Source organism: Camelus bactrianus, chromosome 11 (genome assembly GCF_048773025.1).
Source record: "Camelus bactrianus isolate YW-2024 breed Bactrian camel chromosome 11, ASM4877302v1, whole genome shotgun sequence".
Classification (NCBI taxonomy): Eukaryota; Metazoa; Chordata; class Mammalia; order Artiodactyla; family Camelidae; genus Camelus; species Camelus bactrianus.
The window spans coordinates 42,525,913-42,546,266 of record NC_133549.1 but is presented as its reverse complement, the minus strand read 5'-3'; the positions used below and the strand labels follow the sequence as shown (position 1 = coordinate 42,546,266).

The 20,354-nt window shown below is 39.8% G+C and overlaps 1 protein-coding gene and 1 long non-coding RNA gene across 6 annotated transcripts in view; one reads left to right on the top strand and one right to left on the bottom strand.

The window, feature by feature from the left end:
- Positions 1–14,696, bottom strand: part of HPSE2 (heparanase 2 (inactive)) — a 568,967-nt gene extending 554,271 nt beyond the window's left edge. Inside the window, exons 1-2 of one of the 5 annotated variants that reach the window (XM_074373795.1) lie at positions 14,322–14,696; positions 11,284–11,441 (exon numbers count right to left, since the gene is read on the bottom strand). In XM_074373795.1, the coding sequence (XP_074229896.1) occupies positions 11,284–11,441; positions 14,322–14,611 (448 nt within the window). In that variant the 5' untranslated portion in view covers positions 14,612–14,696. The remainder of the gene's footprint in view (positions 1–11,283; positions 11,442–14,321) is intronic. The other 4 variants (XM_010971071.3, XM_045507507.2, XM_074373794.1 and 1 more) reach the window with 4 other exon arrangements.
- LOC141579119 (uncharacterized) lies at positions 11,765–19,782 on the top strand. Its single transcript, XR_012510185.1, has 3 exons — positions 11,765–11,891; positions 14,771–14,900; positions 15,171–19,782. It is a non-coding gene; the product is annotated as an uncharacterized LOC141579119 (long non-coding RNA).
- Positions 19,783–20,354: the final 572 nt, after the last annotated feature.

Sequence of the window (20,354 nt, the reverse complement as noted above, 5' to 3'; positions counted from 1 at the left end):
TTTATAGCACAGGGAAATATATACAAGATCTTATGGTAGCTCACAGAGAAAAAAGTGTGACAATAAATATATATATGTTCATGTATAACTGAAAAATTGTGCTCTACACTGGAATTTGACACATTGTAAAATGATTATAAATCAATAAAAAATGTTTTTAAAAAAGATACATACTTTAAAAAATTTAAAAATTAAAAAAAAGAAGTTAAGCTTTAACCAGAAATACCCTATAAGTTTTGTAAAAAGCAGAAACAATGAATGGAAGATACTCTCTCTTTTAGCATACTAAGCTACCAAGTAAATGGCAAATAATTGGTCAACAAGTATTTACTGAAGAACTACTAGGGAAAGGCATGCTACTAGAGGTTGTAGAAACAACAGAAATAATATGATCACTACTCTCACAGTAACCTACAATCTAGGGGTAGAGTCAACTCTACATGAACATACACAAAAAGATACCTGAGAACATAAGGCAGAATATGAAAAAAACCAATGTACTGATTTTATACAATAAATGCCTTAGAAATTAAGGCTCAACAAATATTTCATGAATGAATAAATGAGGAGGCAGTAAAGAATTCATAAAGAAGGAGGACAAATTTGATCAAGGTTTTGAAATGCAGGAAAAATTCTGAAGTGGGTACAAAATGGGCAGACAGATGATGGAGTGAGGGATCCAGAGGGCTAAAAATTAAGAGAACAGCAGACAGTAGGACCTCTATGACAAGAAGCTACACTATCTGCTTCTGAATAAAGTCAGGTAAAGGGGAGGGGGAGAAGCTAGCCAAGGAGGGTAGGCTGACTCTATAGGGCCTTGGAAAAGTGGAGGAGAATGAGGAGGACTTGAGTTAGCAGACAGAGGTTATCCCTGAAGGTTTTTAGCTAGGCAGTGATAGGAGAATATGGAGCTTCAAAAAATTAATCAGGCAGGAGGATAAAGACAGGCTAGAGAAAAGGAACCCTTAGAGAGAGGTGACAGAATAGATGGGAGGTGATGACTGCCCAAATCAGATGGAAACAGCCACAAGGTAAACAATAATAATTTTCATTTAGCCCCATTCTGAAACTTTCAAATCAGACTCAAGCTAATATAAACCCCTAGAAGAAAGGCCTTTGAAGTCGTCTGGGTAAAACAATGAAGAGCATTGTGCTATTATGCTATAATAGGGATGGTGAAAATCACCAACTTCAGAGTGAAACTGTCTTGTATCCAACCACAGCTTGGCCACTTACCAGTAAATATAACCTCTGAGACTTTGTACAGAATATATAGCCTCCTTGCTCCATAGTTTCTTCATTTTAAGTGGTTATGAAAGTGTTCTCTACTTGAGTTTAACAAACTCTCAGTTCAAAGAGAAAGATAACAGAGGGAGGTACAAAGGAAGGGTTTTCTTGAAACTTCAACCTTATCAGTTCCCTTTATCCTTCACAAAGGTTCTCTGGGCTTAGAATGTGAAAGAAAAATAATGTACAGTATGGTTCCAGTTTATAAATTAAAACAAAGTCATTCTAAAATCACCTAACAATATGATGGGAATTTTCCAACAACTTTTTCAAATATTATTTTTCTGCTTTTTTCCCTGCCATTTCCCTTACATCAATGACATTGTTGATTCATTTATAGTATTCTCTTCAATGTATCTGCTTCCAAAATAGACCTCCTCCCCAGAGAAACTAATAAGCTCTATCCCATATTGGATCAGTTGTTCCATTCCTTCAACATGTCATAAAGTGTGACGATCATCTCTTTCAACTGTTCATGTGTCTCTCTGTGATTATTCTTTTCTTGTTTTCCCTAAGAACTATTTTATTTCCTAACCCACTAGACCTTTGAATACCCTCATAGGAGGGTCTATTGCACAATTTTTTTTTTTTTACTGCTCTACAATGCTTATTAGCACAGGGCTTTTGAGTGCCAGACAGATGAATGGATAAATAAATAAAATAGTAAATGAACTAAAGACTGGGTCCCTCTTATCTAAGTATGGTGAAGAGAGGACAAGACTGGGTTCTAATTCTGGTCATACTAACTTCACATCTTAGGACCCTGAACCAGTCACGTGATTTTTCTGAGTCTCTGTTCCTTCATACACACACATACACACATATACACACGTTTCTCATCAGACTAAGAATTAAATGAGATAACATATGTAAAACACAGTAAGAAGTCAACAAAAAGTAACTATTATTGGCATTATTATTATCTACTCTTAAGGCCAGGTCAAAATCCCTCCTCCTAGGCACCTGTCCTGACCACTCCAGTTCTTAACTTACCCCCCTTCTCTGAGCTCCTATGGCCCTCCTAACAGCCTGAATATATCCTATCTTCTTCTCATTGCTATTATTTCCTGCATGCCTTGTGTGTGGGATCTTTAACTCACAGAATCTTAGAATTAGATGCTATAAGTAGAAAATGTAGTTGATTTTTTTCATTTTATGGATAGAAAAACAGACTAGTACCAAAGTCTTCTTGGGAAGTTCATAAACAGAGGCTCCACTTAAGCCTCCAGGTTTAATGAGTGATGTCATTGAGTCTCTGCTCCACAACTCATTAGCTGGGTGGTGTGGTCTTAGGCAAGTTATTTAACTACTCCACGCCTCAGTTTCCCCATTTGTCAGATGAAGAAAATACTACTTTCCTCATAGGTTTGATAAGAGGATTAAATGTTAATCTATGTAAATTGCTGAAAATAGTACTTGACACATAATAAGCACCCAACAATACTAGGTAATATTATTAAATTATTACTATTATTAAGCTGTAGGGGAAACCACCGTTATCCCACAGTATTTCAAAGATAACACGACAAATTAAGCTATTTATTTTTCCCAGCTTTCCAATCTCATCTTCCACCTTTCAAGGTGTTTTTGCAAGTGAAGACAAGGTACTGGTTAAATCCCCAAGTCACTCAATACAAACATATAGATACAAATATGTACTCCATCGTTTCCAAATATGCAGCATATATTTTTTTCACTCTTCATTCCTCACCACACAAAAAGCAAAACACATGAATTAAGATTTGTAAATAATGTAAGTACTTTGACTGACTTAATGTGTCTGTTCCACGCAGTGTGATGATGGTTATCTCTACATAGATTTTTATGTGTATGCCAATCCCAGTGTGTTTTGAGTATAAATTCCTAGAGACAAATATGATGTCTGCTTAAGTCAATCAAACATAAACTCTGGGGCACTTGGACTAAATTAGATCAAGTATTTAGAGCAGAATTTTAGAAAAATGTTGAGAATGAGGAAGGATTAATGAAAGAAGGGACTTGGGTGGAGCATTAAAGGACAAAAAAGTTTTAAATCCAGACAGAAAATGAGTGCTCAAGGTAAAGGGTATAGTATGAGCACAGTGTGGAGATTCAGCAAAGATTAGTCTGACTACAGTAGAGAGATGATACTGGAGACCATTGAGAGAGATGATACTGGAGACCAGAACACTAGAGAGAAGAGTTGACTTCATATTTTATTCCTCTTGGGTAGCCCTAAGCTAGCACTAAGCTTGATATATGGTTGATAATAACTATTTATTGAATTAAGCAAAATAACTGTTTTCTCTATACCAAAGTGAAGAAGACTGAACAGAACTGAACCCAACTCAATCAGATCATAAAACCAAAGAACAAAGGAGTTCAGCAAAGTATCTATACCTTCTACGGCACTAGCTACAAGTCTATGAACGTGTATTTAGTTTGCCTACATGACCATCCATGGACAAGTGCAAGAAATTAAACACACCAAACTTTCTCATGCTCACATATTCATATTCTCTCTCCCTCGACCCCCATCTCTTTCTGTCACACACACACACACACACACACACACACACACACACACACACACACACTGCTCAGAGTTCCAATCCATTGCCTCATAGACAGACACAACTGAAAACTTAAGGTACTAAGAAGCACTGAAATTAAGAGTCTTAACATGTAATTCATTCTGATGAAGGATTCTCAGAAGAGGCTCCTGACTCTAGGAGGCCAGAGCATGTGACTGTAAGGCTGAACAGCCCAGGAAGTTTTAAAAGAAACTTCTTTTCTTCTATGAGGTACCCATCCCACCAGGAGGCCTTGGGAGAACAGGAGAGAGAATGTAAATAAATATAGCAAGAGAAATAGTGATATTTTGTATGACAATAGCAGCACAATATGTATTGTACAGGAACACAAAACTCTTCATGGATTATCCTTGACCCCAAGAACCAGGTGATAAATTATACAAATGAGGTTATGACTGAAAGATCTATTTACTTCCTGATTCACTAAAATTAATTATGCCACCTCTACAAGGAGTAGACCACAGTTTCCCGATCTCTACCACTTCCAGCACTATATAGATCCACAATGACTAAACCGTGGCTAAATGACATGATAACTGTATCTTTGTGAGATATCACAAATTCACAGGGGTACAGTGATCTGCACCTAGCACTCAGGACCTGGGCACCAAATTTCAATATTACAGAAAATGCATCTATTTTATTTTCAAAAAGGCAGAATAAAACATACACAAAACCTCAGGGGATTTCTGACACCCTTTAATACAATATTAAATTGTATAAAATCCTTCTAAAGTTGCTGGAAGACAAATCATGAAATGCCAAACAATGACCTTAGATTGGAGGCTTTTCTTGACGTAAAAAATCTCTAAAAATTGCCTTTGGTTGATGCTGTTGAAGTGATTAAGAGGTCAAGAGTATGTAATTTGAGAGATGTACCTGGGCCTCATTCATCTTCCCAGCCTCAGTATCAAACAGGGGCCTGGAACTAGATGCCTTCTCAATAAGTAAATTCACAAGTGAATGAATATGATAAAATAGTAGCCTGTTTTTACTGTATAAAAGAAAGAAGAGTAACATAAAAATTATCAAGCAAATTCTAAAACCTTTATCTTATATATCCTATAATAACCAAATTAATACTTTAATTTTAAGTTACCTGTCCCTGAAACATACTTCATAACTCAAACCTCATCAAGTGCAGTTATAACACACTTTAGCTAGAGTATGTGAATATGTGCAATGATTTGGAAAATGAAAATGGGAGAGGGCAAGGGTCACTGTCCATGTTGAAAACATGTCCTTCCCCTCTCCACTGCAGTAAAAGAATTTATAATGGCCTCTATTTTCTAATAGGCCCAGTTCCATTTTACTATGACTAAAATTCAACATTCTCATCTTCTTATCTGGATTTACCCAACCCACCTTTACTCTCATACATGTCCTTTCTTCTTCTTCTTTTTTCATTACATAATTTGGAGCCAACAAAAATGCACTATAACTTCTTAAAACCCAAATTAGACATTCTAGAAATACAAGCTTTTCTTAAAATAATTTCTAACATGTACTTTTTATATATTTTTAAATTATAAACATTTCTGAATTAACAAAAAATGTGCAAATAGGCTTCTATAAAAAAGAATTTGATATGGTTCTAGCAACATGAACGAAAAGAATTTCTAATACGTACCTTCTTTGTAGCCAGGGTGGTCTCCTTACTGCCAAACACATACTTAGGCTTTGCCTCATGCTCTTTCCCTTGAGTTAAATGTCCTCTCAACTTGCCTCTATGTCTCCAAAATCTACACATCTTTCACAAGGCCCAACATAACTCTCACCTATGCCTGGTCAGTATTCATATCTACTTTTCCTGTTACACCCTGGCAAACTATTATGTTCCATTTAGCACTTCATTCTATATTTTCTGTTATTCTGTGTTATTCTTCAGATTTAGCAGTATAAATGTTATCTCACTAACAAGCTATGCGTTCACTGACAGCAGGGACAGTGTCTTTTGAAGGGGAAAGGTCAAGTGTTTTGTAGAGTATCCTTCAATTTGGGTTTGACTAGTGTCTTCTCATATTTACAAAGAGTTATGGATTTGGGGGAAGAATATCACAAGGGTGAAGTACCCTTCCCACCACGGGGAATACATGATATGAACATGACTTATCTGCTGATGTTAACCTTGATCACTTGGTTGAAATGATGGCTGACAGTTTCTCCACTGTAAAGTTACATTTTCCCCCTTCACAGACTCTCTTCTTTAGAAATGAGTTGTTAAATCCAGCCCATACTCAAGAGGAGAAAAGAAGCTCCATATCCTAGAAGTATCAAAGAATTGGTGGGAATATGCTAAAACTGTCATAATTAATTAATTACTATAATGGGAAAGATGCTTTGAGGCTATGCAAATATCTTGTTTGCCTTAAATTTCATCAACTTATTTTAACACTGATTAGTGGATCTTGCCGACAACAATAATTACTATTGTGTTCTAATGTTAATATGGAACCATATCTTTTATTTTTTGGAGAATCTGCCATTATTTGTCCGGCATGAAACTAAACACAGAGTAGGTAACAACAAATATTTGTTAAATGTAACTGAATTTTAAGAAACATTTATGTACAATAAAGTGAGACAGTGAAAGGTGGATGAGTTCAAGGCAAATATGTATTTTGGCAATGTGCTGTTCTTATGTCATATGTCTTGGTTAATGGAATGGGAATAGAAAGATAAAGAATTAACTACCTCACCTCTGCTAAAACTAGGAAAACTTCCTGGGGAAAGGAGAACAATAATAATAATTGCATAGTGCCTTAGAGTTTACAAAGTGTACTCCACATTCATTATTTAGAATTTCAAAAGCTCTCAGAAGAGAAAAATTTTAAGAGATAGAGATTGAAAAAGTATTTAAATTTGTGAAAAGGTACTATTAAACTGGGAATTGGAAAATTAGGCATAGAAACTACATAAGGCTAACCAAGAAAAGCAAAAAGTAAAGACAAAGAAGACACAGATACAATAAAAAAATTCTATGGGTCCAGTCCAAGGCTTTAGATCAGGTGGTAAAGTTGACTTAATGCATGGTATAAAACCATACACTCAGACTACCAAAGATAGAGTCATGGTTAAAATAATGAAGTACGTCATTAAAATAAGTATTAAGAATGGACTTCAAGAGAATATTCATTGAAGGTGAAAAATGAATAGAAACTTCATGTATGTGTTTACTCATTTCTGCATTCATTACTTCTATTTTTAAAGTGCCTTTAAGAGGTTCTTAACCTAGTATGTACCCAAAAATATTTGCTGAAGTTCTACTATGTGTCATATATAATGCTAGACATTTTGGGATACACAATAATTAGATGTGGTCCCTTCCTGCAAAGAATTTGCATCCTAATTGGAAAGGTAAAATAAACAAGTATATATATGTGAAAAGTAAGAAAGCAAAACAAGGCAGAAGGGGCCAAAAGAATAACACAAAGGGAAAGAGCTTCAATACTCCAGAGAACAAAGAGATCACTATGGAATTACCTGTTCAGGAAAGACTTTGTGAAAACAAGGGGCATTTGCCATGGGTCTCCAAGAATTGGGTGGAGTGGAGGGTGAGATTTGAACAGAGCCAAGAAAAAGGCATTCAAAGCAGAGATAGGCTGGCTGAACAAAGGTATGGGGTTGAGATAAAGGTGTTTTAAGTGAAAATCAAGAACGGCTAGAATAAAAGGTATATGAAAACATAGGGTACAAAAGGTAAGCTGAGACTGAAAAAGGCTTTGAATGCCAAGTTGAGGAATTTGAACATTTTCTATAAGCAATACAAAAATAATCAAAGTTTTCCAGCAAAAGAGTGACATGATGAATAGGAAATTTTAGAAATATTAAGCTGGCTTTTGATGTGCATAATAAATAGCGTATATCTTGATTAAAGATATGGTTATGGCAGTAAAGAGACAGAAATACAAAGAAAGCACTCTGAATATAACAAAAAGGGGCAGACTGGAGCAAAATAAACTTGAGAACAAAAGATTAACCCAAGATTTCTTTGTTAGGAGCAAGAAAAGCATAACATCACATAGAACAGAGAGGAAGTTAGGCAAAGTGTAAGATTCTTAAGTATGAGGAACAATGTTATTTTTTAAATGTATTCCATCATCACCCTGTTTGTATGAAATTCAAGTTGCCTAAGCAAAGAGCGGAATAGGTAACTGTATTAAAGGACTAACTGGAGAAGTTCCCAAAGTGATACATAAATAGTGGCTTTAGAAAGAGAAACACAACTGCATTAGAATGCTTTAAAAGTATTTGGAAAATGGAAGCCACATGACTTGTTAATTACAGTATTAATTCAGGGGAAGAAGAAAAAAACTCACATCAAGGTCACAATATGAATGAATTAACCAAAAAAGTGTACTTTACCCAAGCTAGAACTATCAGTTCATTTTAATGTTGGTATATAACAAAACTAAAGATGTCTCTTCTCCCATTACCATACACACACATACAAAAAAAACAGCCACTCTATGTTCTCTACCTCTGTTCCTTAAAGACAATTATCCCTATAAATTCTCCCTACATTCTCTTAATCCTCTAAAACAATTCCCTAATTCTCCTTTCTTCTGTATAAAGTTCGGTATCACTGCATCTTAGTCACTCTTTATTTCCACCTTAAAATATTAAATGTATATATTAGAAATTTTCTGAAACTGCCTTTAATAAAAGAAATAATACTTAGCCTTCATATAATGCTTGCAGTTGACAAAATATTTTATACATATTACCGCTCAGAATCCTCACAGAAGCAATGCACAGCAAGTATTATCATATCTATCTATTACAGAGAATCAGCAAGCCCAGGGCCACATATTCATAAGTGATAGAGCCAGGTCTGAATACAGGCTTTCTGGATCCAAATTCCATATTCTCTTCCCTACATCACTCAGCTTCATAATGTGCCAGTAGATGTATCTTATTATTCAAAATGTATGTTATTATTCTGTATTATGTTTAAGTGAATACATCTTTTAAAAAAAATAAGGTATTTACACCCAAGTGCCTATTACAGGGCCATTTACTAAGAAGATTTAATTATTTTAAGAAGCTCATTATGATGACAGTTATCACTGGATGAAAAGTTACAATTGAAGTATAATGTTTGCAAAATGGCTGAGACTATAGCAAAACCAGTTTTGCTTTTAATTCTGCAATGCAACATGCAACAACAAAGACAATATGGGTGATTTAAGGATATGTGAGCATCAAAGGGCAGAAACAGGGCATTCCTACTCTCTTTAACTCTGCTAAGGCCTCAAATACTGATATAGTTCAGAGCATCTTATTACCAGGGAGACATAAATCAAAAGGAGTTCAGCTAGGAGCAATAAAACAGATTAGTGTCTGGAAGGACTGACTTTAAAGAAAGTTTTAAAAGAATTAAATCCAGGTAGTCTAGATAAAACACAGCTACAGAGAAACCTTTTTTTTAAGCTGACACTCACACCAAAGACAGAAATTATTTTAAAGGTAAGTGCCTAAAAAATATAAAGAGAAATAATCAAATATTTGGAGAATATAAAGGGAAAATTTTAGAGAAATTTACGGGCAAAAACCTATGGGATGGAATAACTCTCTCCCACAGGAGTGGTGAAAACTACTTCCTAGAGATATTTAATACCATGTTGGACAAAACAAGAAAAGGACTACATATGGAATGATCCTGGCTGGACTCGCCCCTGAAGTGGTGGGAGGATTAAAGATGACCTCTTAGATCTTTTCCATTTCTGATTTTTTTTTAATTCTATGAAGTATTATGGGACACAGCCTTCTGCCTATTTCCCTTCTCCCCATGATGCCCACTTTCTCCTTTTACAAAGGGAAACAAATTGTACACTTCATTTTAAGCAGATCTTGTGTGTTCAATGAACAGGTAATATAATCCTAGGTACAGGAGAAAACAGCTAATTCCTAAACTTACAATAGTCTTTTTTTCCCCACAGTGGTTTCTGGGGCTCTTACAAGTTTTTCCACAAACTAAAGAGGAAGTAGTTCAAATAAGTTTGAAGAAGAGCTGCTTCATAAGGAAAACTATTAATGTTCTCCCTTCTTGTATCTGATCACAGAGTTGACAGTGACCCTGGGAGCTATAAAGCCCTGGGTCAAATTACCATCAGAGCTGCTGTTCAGGATTATCTTTTACCTTTCAGCATTTTATGCTGAGTGACAGCAAAATCTATTTGCAATCCATGTTTTTATGGCAATGACATTTACCTTTGAAAAGATGTAGCCTTAAACACCTATACACTTGGGCAAATGCTGTAAAAGATTCAAACCTAAGAAGCCTCAGTCTTACTCTCTTTCTCCAGTCTGAAACTTAAAAATAAAAAGTTTCTCAGCCAGCCTTGAAATAGATTCCAACTCTCCAGAATTCTCATTCAGTGAAAGCCCCAGAAAATATAACAGCATTTCTTCATTTTGCTGATTTATAAGGACAAGATGTAGCAAAACCCAGGGAGCTCTGAGAACCTGTCCCTGTGCCCTTTAAAAGTAAAACTGTAGCTCTTTTATGAGAAGGGACAGCAGGGCAGAGATAGTCCTCCAATAATGAACCCTGATGCCACTTCTATCCAATCTAAACAACCTCAGTAGCTGAAGACCCATCAATTGCCACCTTGCTTATTTGAAAGACTCTTCGTCTACCCACACAGAAAGTTCAGAGATACTAACACCAAACTTTCCAAACAATTTTTAAATACCATTTTCACTTTTCCCTAGTAAAAATGAGACTGTTCAAACCTAAAAAGACTGGCCTCTTAAACTGGAATAGGATTTGGAGTTTTTAAAGCCCTTCCAACCCAACTCATCTGAACCTAGAAAGAAAGGCTGGCATTTATAATCTGATTTTTAAAGTGAGGAAAAAATGTGACTGAAATTAGGTAGTCTGAAGGAGAACCCACTGTGAAGATTTTCAAACCTTCCCCCAAAAGGGACCAATATAAAAGGGGTTATTCCAGAAAACTTTAGAGTGGGTTTCAAAAAAGCCTGAATTCCTACGTAGCCTCATCTCAGGACAGAAAGAAACAAGAAAAACAAAAAGGCACTTTTTCTATAATCTGAGGAAGGAAATGTGACCCTGACCCTTTAGCAGCCTATGAACCTGACTAAATTTTCTCAAGAAACCCATTACATCTTCTCCCCACAGGTAGCCTGCCAAAAAGTTTTTGGCTACCACTTCTCAGCCTCCAAGCCTCAGCAGCCACGGGAAAGGCCGGCAGCCTGGACAAGGACAACCTGGCAGCCCCCTTTGCCTAATCATGTCAGGAGTCCCACACTCCAGTGTCCCTTCGCCGGAAGCTACCAGTTTTTCAGGTGAATCAGATTCTCCTCCAAATCTGCACTCCCCCCACCCTACATACACCGAGTACTCACTCCCACCCCCCACACTCCCCCACCTCGCAAGAGTGGGAAGCAAGTTTCTCACCATCCTCATAGTTTTTGAGATAGTAATCCGGGCCGGGACCCCCGCGGCTTTTCGCCGGATTCCTCAGGTTCTGGAACTGCAAGAAGTCGGTCCTTTTGCCCCCGAAGCGCAGAAAGGCGGGCGAAAGTCCCCGGGCCAGGGTCACCAGACGCTTGGAGCTGCAAGGGTAGAGAAGGAGAGAGGAAAGGATCCGGGGGACAGGCAAGGGCGGCGGGCACGAGCAAGGCCCTCTTCCCACTCTGCGGCGTTGCTCCAGGCGCCCCAGCCCGCCCAGCCTTGGGCCGTGGGGGTCCGGGGGCTGTCTCCTGCACCCAGTTGGCCGCAGCCCCCTCCCTTAGGCACCCGAATGACGCTTGCCAAAGGTAGTGCTTATTTGCAAAGGATTAGATTGTGTTTGTTTCAGTGTGTACATGGAGTGGGGGTGGGACACTTCCGCTGATAACAAGGGGCTAAGGCGCAGTTGCCGGGCCTCTGCCCCTGCCCGGAAAGCGCTCCTGGAGGAGATGCGCAGCGCACGGACTCTGGGCTCCGACTTTTGCCAAACTTCTCAGATGAAAGCCGGGATCTGCCTTCTTGGCTCCAGGAGCAGCGCAACCTCTGTGGAGAAGGTAAAACCTGCCTTCTTTCTCTCAGCCCAAGCACCTGAAGTCAAGTTGATTCTGACTTTTTTTTTTTTAATACCTGAGTTGGTTTTCCTTTTCCACTACCATATAACCACAGCATGCATCTCACAAATTCCTGAGCAAGAGAGATTCCAGGGGTAAATCCTTGCCTTTCTGAGAACACTCCCCATCTCCGCTTTGCACAGTAAAAGCAATGTCTTTTTGGCCCCTGGAATTCAGCGGATCTCAGGAAAGGTAACATCCTCCTCTCCACGCTCCGAGTTGTGCTCCATCTTTTTCCCTTCCCACTTGGGCCCGTCTGGTAGCTCTGGGGAAAGTGAAGTTTGCCGAAAAGTGAAACCTGCGCGTTGTAAGAGATTCAGGGAGCTTCAGAACAATGACATTTACATCTACTTAGGTTCAGGATTTCCAAAAAATAGGTGTTTTAAAAAGTCAAACGCTGCTAATTTGGAAAGGAGTAAAAAAGGGGCAGCGCAGATGCTCTTAATGGGCATCAGCTGTTGAGTTCCGGATCTCTAAGTTATTTTTAACGCTTTGCTGGTTCAGATTCTGAAAATCAAAATCCAAATGGTACTAAAGAGTATCATAAAGGCGGTGGATAGAAGAGGGGGAAAAAACCCGGAGACTCCAGTTTCGGAGTTTCTAATTAAGAGTTGTGGCCGCCGGGAGAAGTCCGGTGGCCGGCGGGAAGGGTCGTTTGGCCGAGAACTCCAGGACTGCGTTCCTGGGCGGGAGCAGACAGGCGTCGTGTGGGTCGGCGGCGGGCAGAAACGTTGGTGCGAGTCCGGCCCCATGGAAACGGCATTTCCAACAACTGTCCAGCCAGAAACCTGAACAGCCAATGCAAATACGCCCTGCTACAGCTTCTTATCCGAAAAGCCGCCTTCCACAATCTTTTCTACGGCAAGCAGCGCGAACATGAAGGTTTTTTTTTAAGGTCATGAAAAAAAAAACCCTGAAGGAGTGCGCGCAGGTGAAGAAATGCAATGCAAGTGGGGCGTGCAGTCGCCCCCCACCTTCGGACGAGCTCAAAGGCGCGCGCTGTTGCATGGAACAGCTTCCAAGGAGGAACCCGGACGGCGCAGGGGCTGCTTCTGCCCTCCCAGCGGAGGCAAGGGCAGGAACCGAAACGGCCTCGGAGGCAACAGCAACCACTCACTCCGCCCGCAACGCTCGTTCCACGTGGAAGGAGCACTCTACCCGGCGCCTCCGGCTACCTGCCGCGTCCGCTGACCCGGCCGAGGCCAGGGTAGACCCGGAGAGCTGAGGAGCGGACGCGTGCGAGCAGCAAACTCGAATTTCGCAACGAGTGAAAGATACTCACGAAAGACGCGCGGCGGACGCGGCCTCACGGTAGAGAAGTGAGACTGGGAGCGCTTGGGGCTCTTGGAGCCCACAGCTGAGGCTCCAATTTGGAGGGAATTTTTTAAAATTCAACACTTCGGTTCGACATTGCAGACAATTTTTTTTTTTTACAATGCAACTCTGTCCCTTTGGGGAAAGGATCGTGGTTGCCTAACTGCTGAACAGTGACAACCCCGGGAAAGGGTGAGCCCAATTAGACTCCAATCCCTAGGATGGAGAGTTCTTATTCTCAAACCTCCGGGTTTGCTAATCCTTCGGTGCGGGGTTTAGACCTTCGAGACATCCCCGGAGTATTTCTAGGACCCTTTCCGCTCTCCTTATATACGCTATGACTGGAGCGAGGATTTTTTTTTTCTTTAAAGAAAAACTGAACTATGCAGTTATCGCAGGAGATTTAAGGAGGAGGGACTGGGGGGCCATTCAGTCTATAAAAAGCGTTCTACAAAATCCTGAAGTCTGGAGACGACAGTGGAGGATATAAAATTAAAAATTAAAAATCCTATCCAACTTGCCCACTGCTCAAGCTTCTGCATAGATTCGTTTTCTGTCTGGGAGTGGGAGAGAACTAACGAAACGATCTTTCCGTGGAAAATTCCAGTTTCGTGCGATCCCCGCTTAAACATTCACACAGACACACGCAGACACGCACTCTAACACACACACAGCCATTCCTCTCGGGTCTTTGTTGCTGGAGACCTTTTCTTCGCTTTTGCAACTGCCCTGAACCTCTTGTTTCTTTTCAGAAGGAGACGGGGAGGCTAATTGTGGATATATGTAAGCACAACATTTTTTCAGTCATAACTGATAAGTTTCTGAAATGCCTTCTGCATTGCAAACATGTGCATCTTAATAGAAAACATTGCTTTTCTCAATCACCAGTTACAGCCTACAGCAAATATTCCAGGAGGAAAACCTTTCTTCTCTTTGAGAGATCCACTTGACTTAGTTTCTTTTTCTTCTTCTTCTTCCCCCTTTGAAATGGGGGATAGGAAGGGGTGGGGGTTGTTACTTTAAAAAAAAAAAAATGATCCATTGAAGCCCCTGCCTTACCTTAAGAAATCGAGCCAGCCATCATGAATGATGGACGGATCCAGCTGCAGAGAGAGGAAGTTTTCATTGACTGTCCTGACTGGGTTCTTGGTGCTCACATCAAGCAGAATCAGGGTCTTTTCCTTCAAACCTGGAGCTCTGTCTACAGGCAAGGGTCTCCTGTCTCCAGCTTGGGAGGAAAGGGAGAGATGGAGCAACAGAGCCAAGAAGAGAGCCACCGGGGCTAGGCACGCGGGGGGGCGGGAGTTGCTGGAGGGCATGGCTTCAGGGAAAGCACAGAGCACCCTCATTAAATCCCTCTGATTTAAACCTCTTTCCTACAGGGTCTCACTGGTGACTAATTGTCCTTATCTAAAGTGTGTGTCTGTCTGCCTCCCCCCCCCCCCTTTTTTTTTTGGCCTTCCTCCCCCCCCCACCTCTCTCGCTCGCTTTTTTTTTTTTTCCTTCAGTGTTTTGGTGCTGGTGGAGCGAACTCACGCCCCTAGCCAGCCTTCTCAGCGACTCGTGCCAAGAGTACTCGTTCACCAGCACCGCCCCTTTAAGAGATTTCGACTGCAGACATTTTTTAACTTTTTAAAGGTAAGGGGGGGGGGGAGGCGGGAAGGAGGAGGAAGGGTGGCGTTGTACCCTCCTGATTTAACCCTCTAGGATCAGGAAGCGGAGGGAGGGATCGAAACAGTACAGTTGTAACATTTCGGGTACGCGGCGGGACGTCTTGTTTTTACTTCCCTCCCAGCAAGACTTTGGGGAGGGCGGTTCTAGCTCCGATCTCGACGCGAAAGCCCCTGCGCCCAGTACTGGGAGCGCTGGAAGAGTCCGCACCAGTCACGCGCCTGTTTGTCCTGACAGTGTCAGGCATTTCGTCCACTCCAGGGCCCTTTTTTGCGTTGAAGCAGTAAGAGCGAGGGTGGTTACGTTGCAAGAGGGGTCCTGCGGAGGAGTGTGATTGCTGCCAAAGCACAAAGAGCAGAGGGAGACTCCATGGACCCAAGTATGGACCTCTGCGACGCGCTAGGCTGCCACACAGAAGCCTCCTCTGACCTCGACAGGGCAAAGAAGAGTGGCCAAAAGGAATACACAGAGTGACCAGGTCAAAAGGCTTACCCGCCCGGAGGGGCAAAGGGCCCAGTCTGCGCGTGGCTCCGTTCTGCCCGCAAGTGTCTTGAGAGATTCAATATACGCTGACGTAGGCCAAGTCAAAGCAACCCGGTCTGCACTTGGCTAGGCTGGGTGGCGCTATGCCCATATGGCCACTGCTTGGCCACTCTACTCCACTGCAGCGACAGAGCTACTCCTCCAGCATCGCCTCTAGGTCAACTTGGGCTTATCCCTCCCGTGGGGAAGTGCGCCTTTCTGGTGCCAGAGAGCAACAGAGTGACAGATGGGTTTTCAAATTTGGCCAGGAGTCAAGGCCAGAGTCGGCCTGCAGGTAGCTCCTGCATACGGGAGAAAGCCAGGAGCCACGCGGTGCCCCATACGCCCTAGCTCATAGAGTCCCGACCACAGCACCTCTCAGATCCATTCCTGGGTCCCCAACTAAAGGGCGGGAAAGAAGTCATGCCTAGTCTGCTGCAGTCTCACCACTGAGCCTCACTTTCAGCTTCTTTCTGGAACAATATGGGCCTTCTACTTGGCAGATGCAGAGAACTATATGCAGTGAGTCCCAGGGCTTCCTGATATCAAACAGGCAAAACTCTCAAAATGCAGAGCAAAGGTTTTCCCTGAGGGTGCATGAGCAAAGGGCAGTATCACAGTCAACAAACACTGAAATGGCAACCTGTGTCCCTGTCCCTCCTCCCAGACAGGATTAAAGAATCTGAAAAGGGCTGGAGTAAATGACCTTAAACTAAGGTTCCCTGAGGAGCTTCTACCAAACTAAGCAACATCTAAGGAGATACAGAGCTTAGGTTGGGTTAGACTGGGAAGTGCCATGAAGACCTTCTAGAAGTAGGACTACATAAAATGAGGCCAAAGGAGAAAGAAAACCCAAGGTATATTATTTAAAGATGATTTTTAAAACCAAGATGTTAATATATTGAAGAATTAGATGTGGGCTCTGGCCGTAAGGCCTGCTTCCTTCAGTTCCTGAAAATTTCTAACATACCTAGATCTTTTAAAATATGTGTATGTTTCTGTGTGTGGGTATGTGGTATGATATAAGTTCCAACAGAAATTATTGTAATTTTTAAATGTGAACTAAGCACTTCCTAGAGATGGTGACAGCCTGGTGAGCAAAGATTTTTATTTATCTTTGTATCTCCAGACCCAAGCACTTAGTAGGCACTCAATAAATGCCTGTGAGCTAAATTATGGTAAGTTAAATCACACTCAACACACTAAAATCATATACTGCTCTCAAGAAGAATGTGAAAATACATACTTTTATTTGTCACAGTAAACTTTGTTTTAGGTTTCTGTTTTAGTAATTTCTTCCCCAGTTACTAGCATTTTTCTCGTCACCCCCTTTAGAAAATACCTATTTTGCAAATTCAGAAACCATTAGTTCATTGCCGATATTCAGAATTAAAACTAATTGCATATTTTTAACACAGAGCCAGATTTTTCCAAAGACCTAAGCACCCCCCTGGATTACAAGTGAATGTACTCTTAAGAAGCCACATTAATTGGGACCAGAGAAGGACCACCTGAGTGAAATAAAGAAATCACTCACCTAATAGATATCTATAATTAATGTAACTTTCAAAAACACCTACTCAGGTGACTAAGGATGAACTTGGGTATAATGAGAATCTGTTTAATTATTAATCTTGTCCACAGTTTTTGCTTACTAACCGAACTATTCTGTAATTGTTTGGTGGCCTGGTTACTTTAACCAGTATTTAATGTTTTCATCAGAAACTATACGTAGTATAAAAATCAGACCCAGCAAAACAGTGCTCTTTCTTAATTCCTGATGAAAACCATGTCTCTAGTCTGGCCATTGAAATTCTATAGTCATGTCCAGCCGCAGGACGTTGAGGCAAAAAAAGCAATTCGATTAACATTTAAGGAGTTCCAGATAGCCTGGCTGACTCTGAGATGACCTGATTGGTACTTTGGTCTAGTTTGGGTATAGCTCTCCATAGGGCTACTCTTTCAAAATAGCACCCACTTCCAAATCATGATTTTTATGTTACCTCTCATCTAATCCTAAATTATATTATGTAAGTAGCTCATTATTAATCTATATATTAGACTGATGTTTCTATCCTATCTTCTGTGTGCCTAGTGACAACAATCTGTATCTCTGTTCTGCCTTAGTCTGTTATCTCCTAGGGGACAAGAATCAGGCCTCTGTATAAAATATGAATTCTTGGGAACCAGATGCATTGAAGTATCTTTGGAAATGCTCTGCCTGGTGTTACTAAATGGTCCTTATAGATAAATTCTTTTGCTATCTAGGAGTCCAGCTTCCCAGATTTGTAAGAAATCTTGAAGATTAACTGGCTCAGTGATTTCTAGACAATAGGATTTCAAAAATAATATTAGTTAGTGTGGAAGAACATATATTTGCCAAATTTTTATTTTGTCTAGTAAGGACCTTAAAAAAAATCTATCAACTACTTATCACTATTTCTTCCCCAAAGAAAAGAACATTCTAACAGTCAAAAAAAGCTGAAATGATATGTCAAAATAAACAGTGAGTGTTTAAACTGAATAAATTTAGCTTCATGAAAAATCACTATGTTTTATCATTTCATCTCAGATCCATGGAAATATGCCAGTGACCAACATAGGTGCCATGACTGGTGACTGGGACTAATAAATAATATATCCCATGTTTATAAATAATACATTCCAGGTTCTATTTTGTAGCATATAGTGTGCATGCTTTTTAATGATGGCCATCTTGACTACAATAATTTCTTTACACTTTTCCTATGCTTTCTTCTCATTTTTAGCTTGTCACAAACTCGCTGACTCCCTTTGCTTCTATTAAACATTCAAAGCCATGGTTATTTCTATGCCCATTTTCCCCTTCTAAGAGAACTATACCTAAATCTCTAATAGCTAGAAAAAAAATCCTTCCACCATAACTGGGACTGGGAAGCATGAAGTTGTAACAGCCAGTCCACTGTGTCATCACTGCCTGTATATCTGTCCATGATGACTACTATTTATTGAGATCTTATGGTCCAGGCATGGTGCTCAGGACCATTATCTTACTGATACTGGATAACTCTGAGAGGTAGATATAATTCATTATTATATCTAGTTTACATATGAGAAAATTGAAAGTCAAACTTGTTAAGCAACTTTCTCATGGTACACAGCTAATAAATGGCAGCAAGGATTGAAACCCAGGACCTCCTGACTCCCAAGCCTGTATCTGTGTTCTTAACCATTGCACTTTACTGCAAGTAGCTAAAATACTGCATTCCCTCTAACAACCTGTCAATGTATCATGGGAAAAACCTTGGAATAGGAATTAGAAGACCTGGGTTTAAGTCCTGACTTTGCAGATCCTATCTTTATGATCTTAGGTAATTTTTAACTATTCTAAGATATAACTGCCTACTCTGTAAAATTAATAACCTAAAGTAGAATAAGAATCAGCTAAATTTATGTATGAAGAAAGTGATTTCTCCCAAAATATTTATACAATTTGCTATTTCTTTCTTGTTATTTCTTATTCCCTCTCCCACACTTGCCACAAATATATTCCCTTAATTGACCACTGGGGCTAGAATAAAGTTATATGTAAATAACTTAGTCATAAACTTGAAACAAAAGGTCAACTCTATCTAATAAGATGCAGTAGTAAAATGAGTATGTACTGCATTTTAACCACACAGGCTCTTCTGCCTGTGATTAGCATCTGAAAAAGGAAGAAAAGTTAAGCAGGTTTTACATACCTCCTTCAATTTTCCACTGGGAGAGGGGAGACAGGAGTGGAAAATGGATAGTGCTGGGGAATAACAGAGACCGTGTCTCTGAGCTGCTTAAGGATAGCAACACTTTTTCCATATGGAAAGTTGAAAGGGAAAGGACTTTTTAACTCTATGATTATTCTTCCTATTATATAAGAAACTCTGGCCAGATGAGTTTTGTTCCCATTGTTGCCATTAAGCAGTAAACTTTTGTGGGGAAGATCATAACCATAATAGATGCAGTTGACTTTAATGAGTTCAGTCTGAAATCCCTTAACATTCTTGGGGGTAGGGATGACTGATATTTGAGGAACTGCTACAGATGGGAAACCAAGTAATGGAAAAATAGATTAAAATTATTCAGAGTCCTTAGCACATTCATTGAAGAGATGTCCTGGCCCATTCTGCCTTTTGTACATTCAAAAGGCCCTGAAAAGCACTGTGTGATACTAGAAATGATATGGACTCTATAGAGTTCAAGACTTTGATTAAAACCCAACTCAATTTACAGTCTGCTCATGTGACCTTTGTTGAACAAGTTATATATTCTTGCTGTGCTCCAATTTACCCATCCATAAAATAGGCATAAGTATACTTCCCTCCATGCGTGTTGTGAGAATTAAATGAGGTATTAGTTCCTGGCACACAGTTACTACTCAACTATCATTGTCACTGGTTGGGTTTCATGGTGGAAATAAATGTAATTTGCATGGAGAAGGTAAGAAGAAATTTATATACCTACACCTGAAACCTAAGGTTTCAAAATAGTATAATAATAACTTACTTGTATCCTGTTCCATTTTATGACTATAGCATAGATAGGACAAGCTTTATCCTCATAATCCAGGTAAAGAAATCAAAGGTCAAAAAGTTCAAAATGCTATCTCTTGAAGAATCTTAAACTAAAGCCAGCTCTGGTGACTGAAAACTAGACTATCCTTTTGATATGTCTGTTACTGAAAATACTTGAGAACTTTTACATATAATGTCCCAGGACAAAAATTCAAATTGTCTTTCACATTATAGCTTCATTAACTACAAGTTTATATATAGCTTCAAACAACTGTAAGTTGTTTATAGTTTCCACTATACCACTTTCTCAGTGAGATAATTCTAAGTATTAATTAATGCTAAAGGTAATTTCTTAAAAAATATAAATATC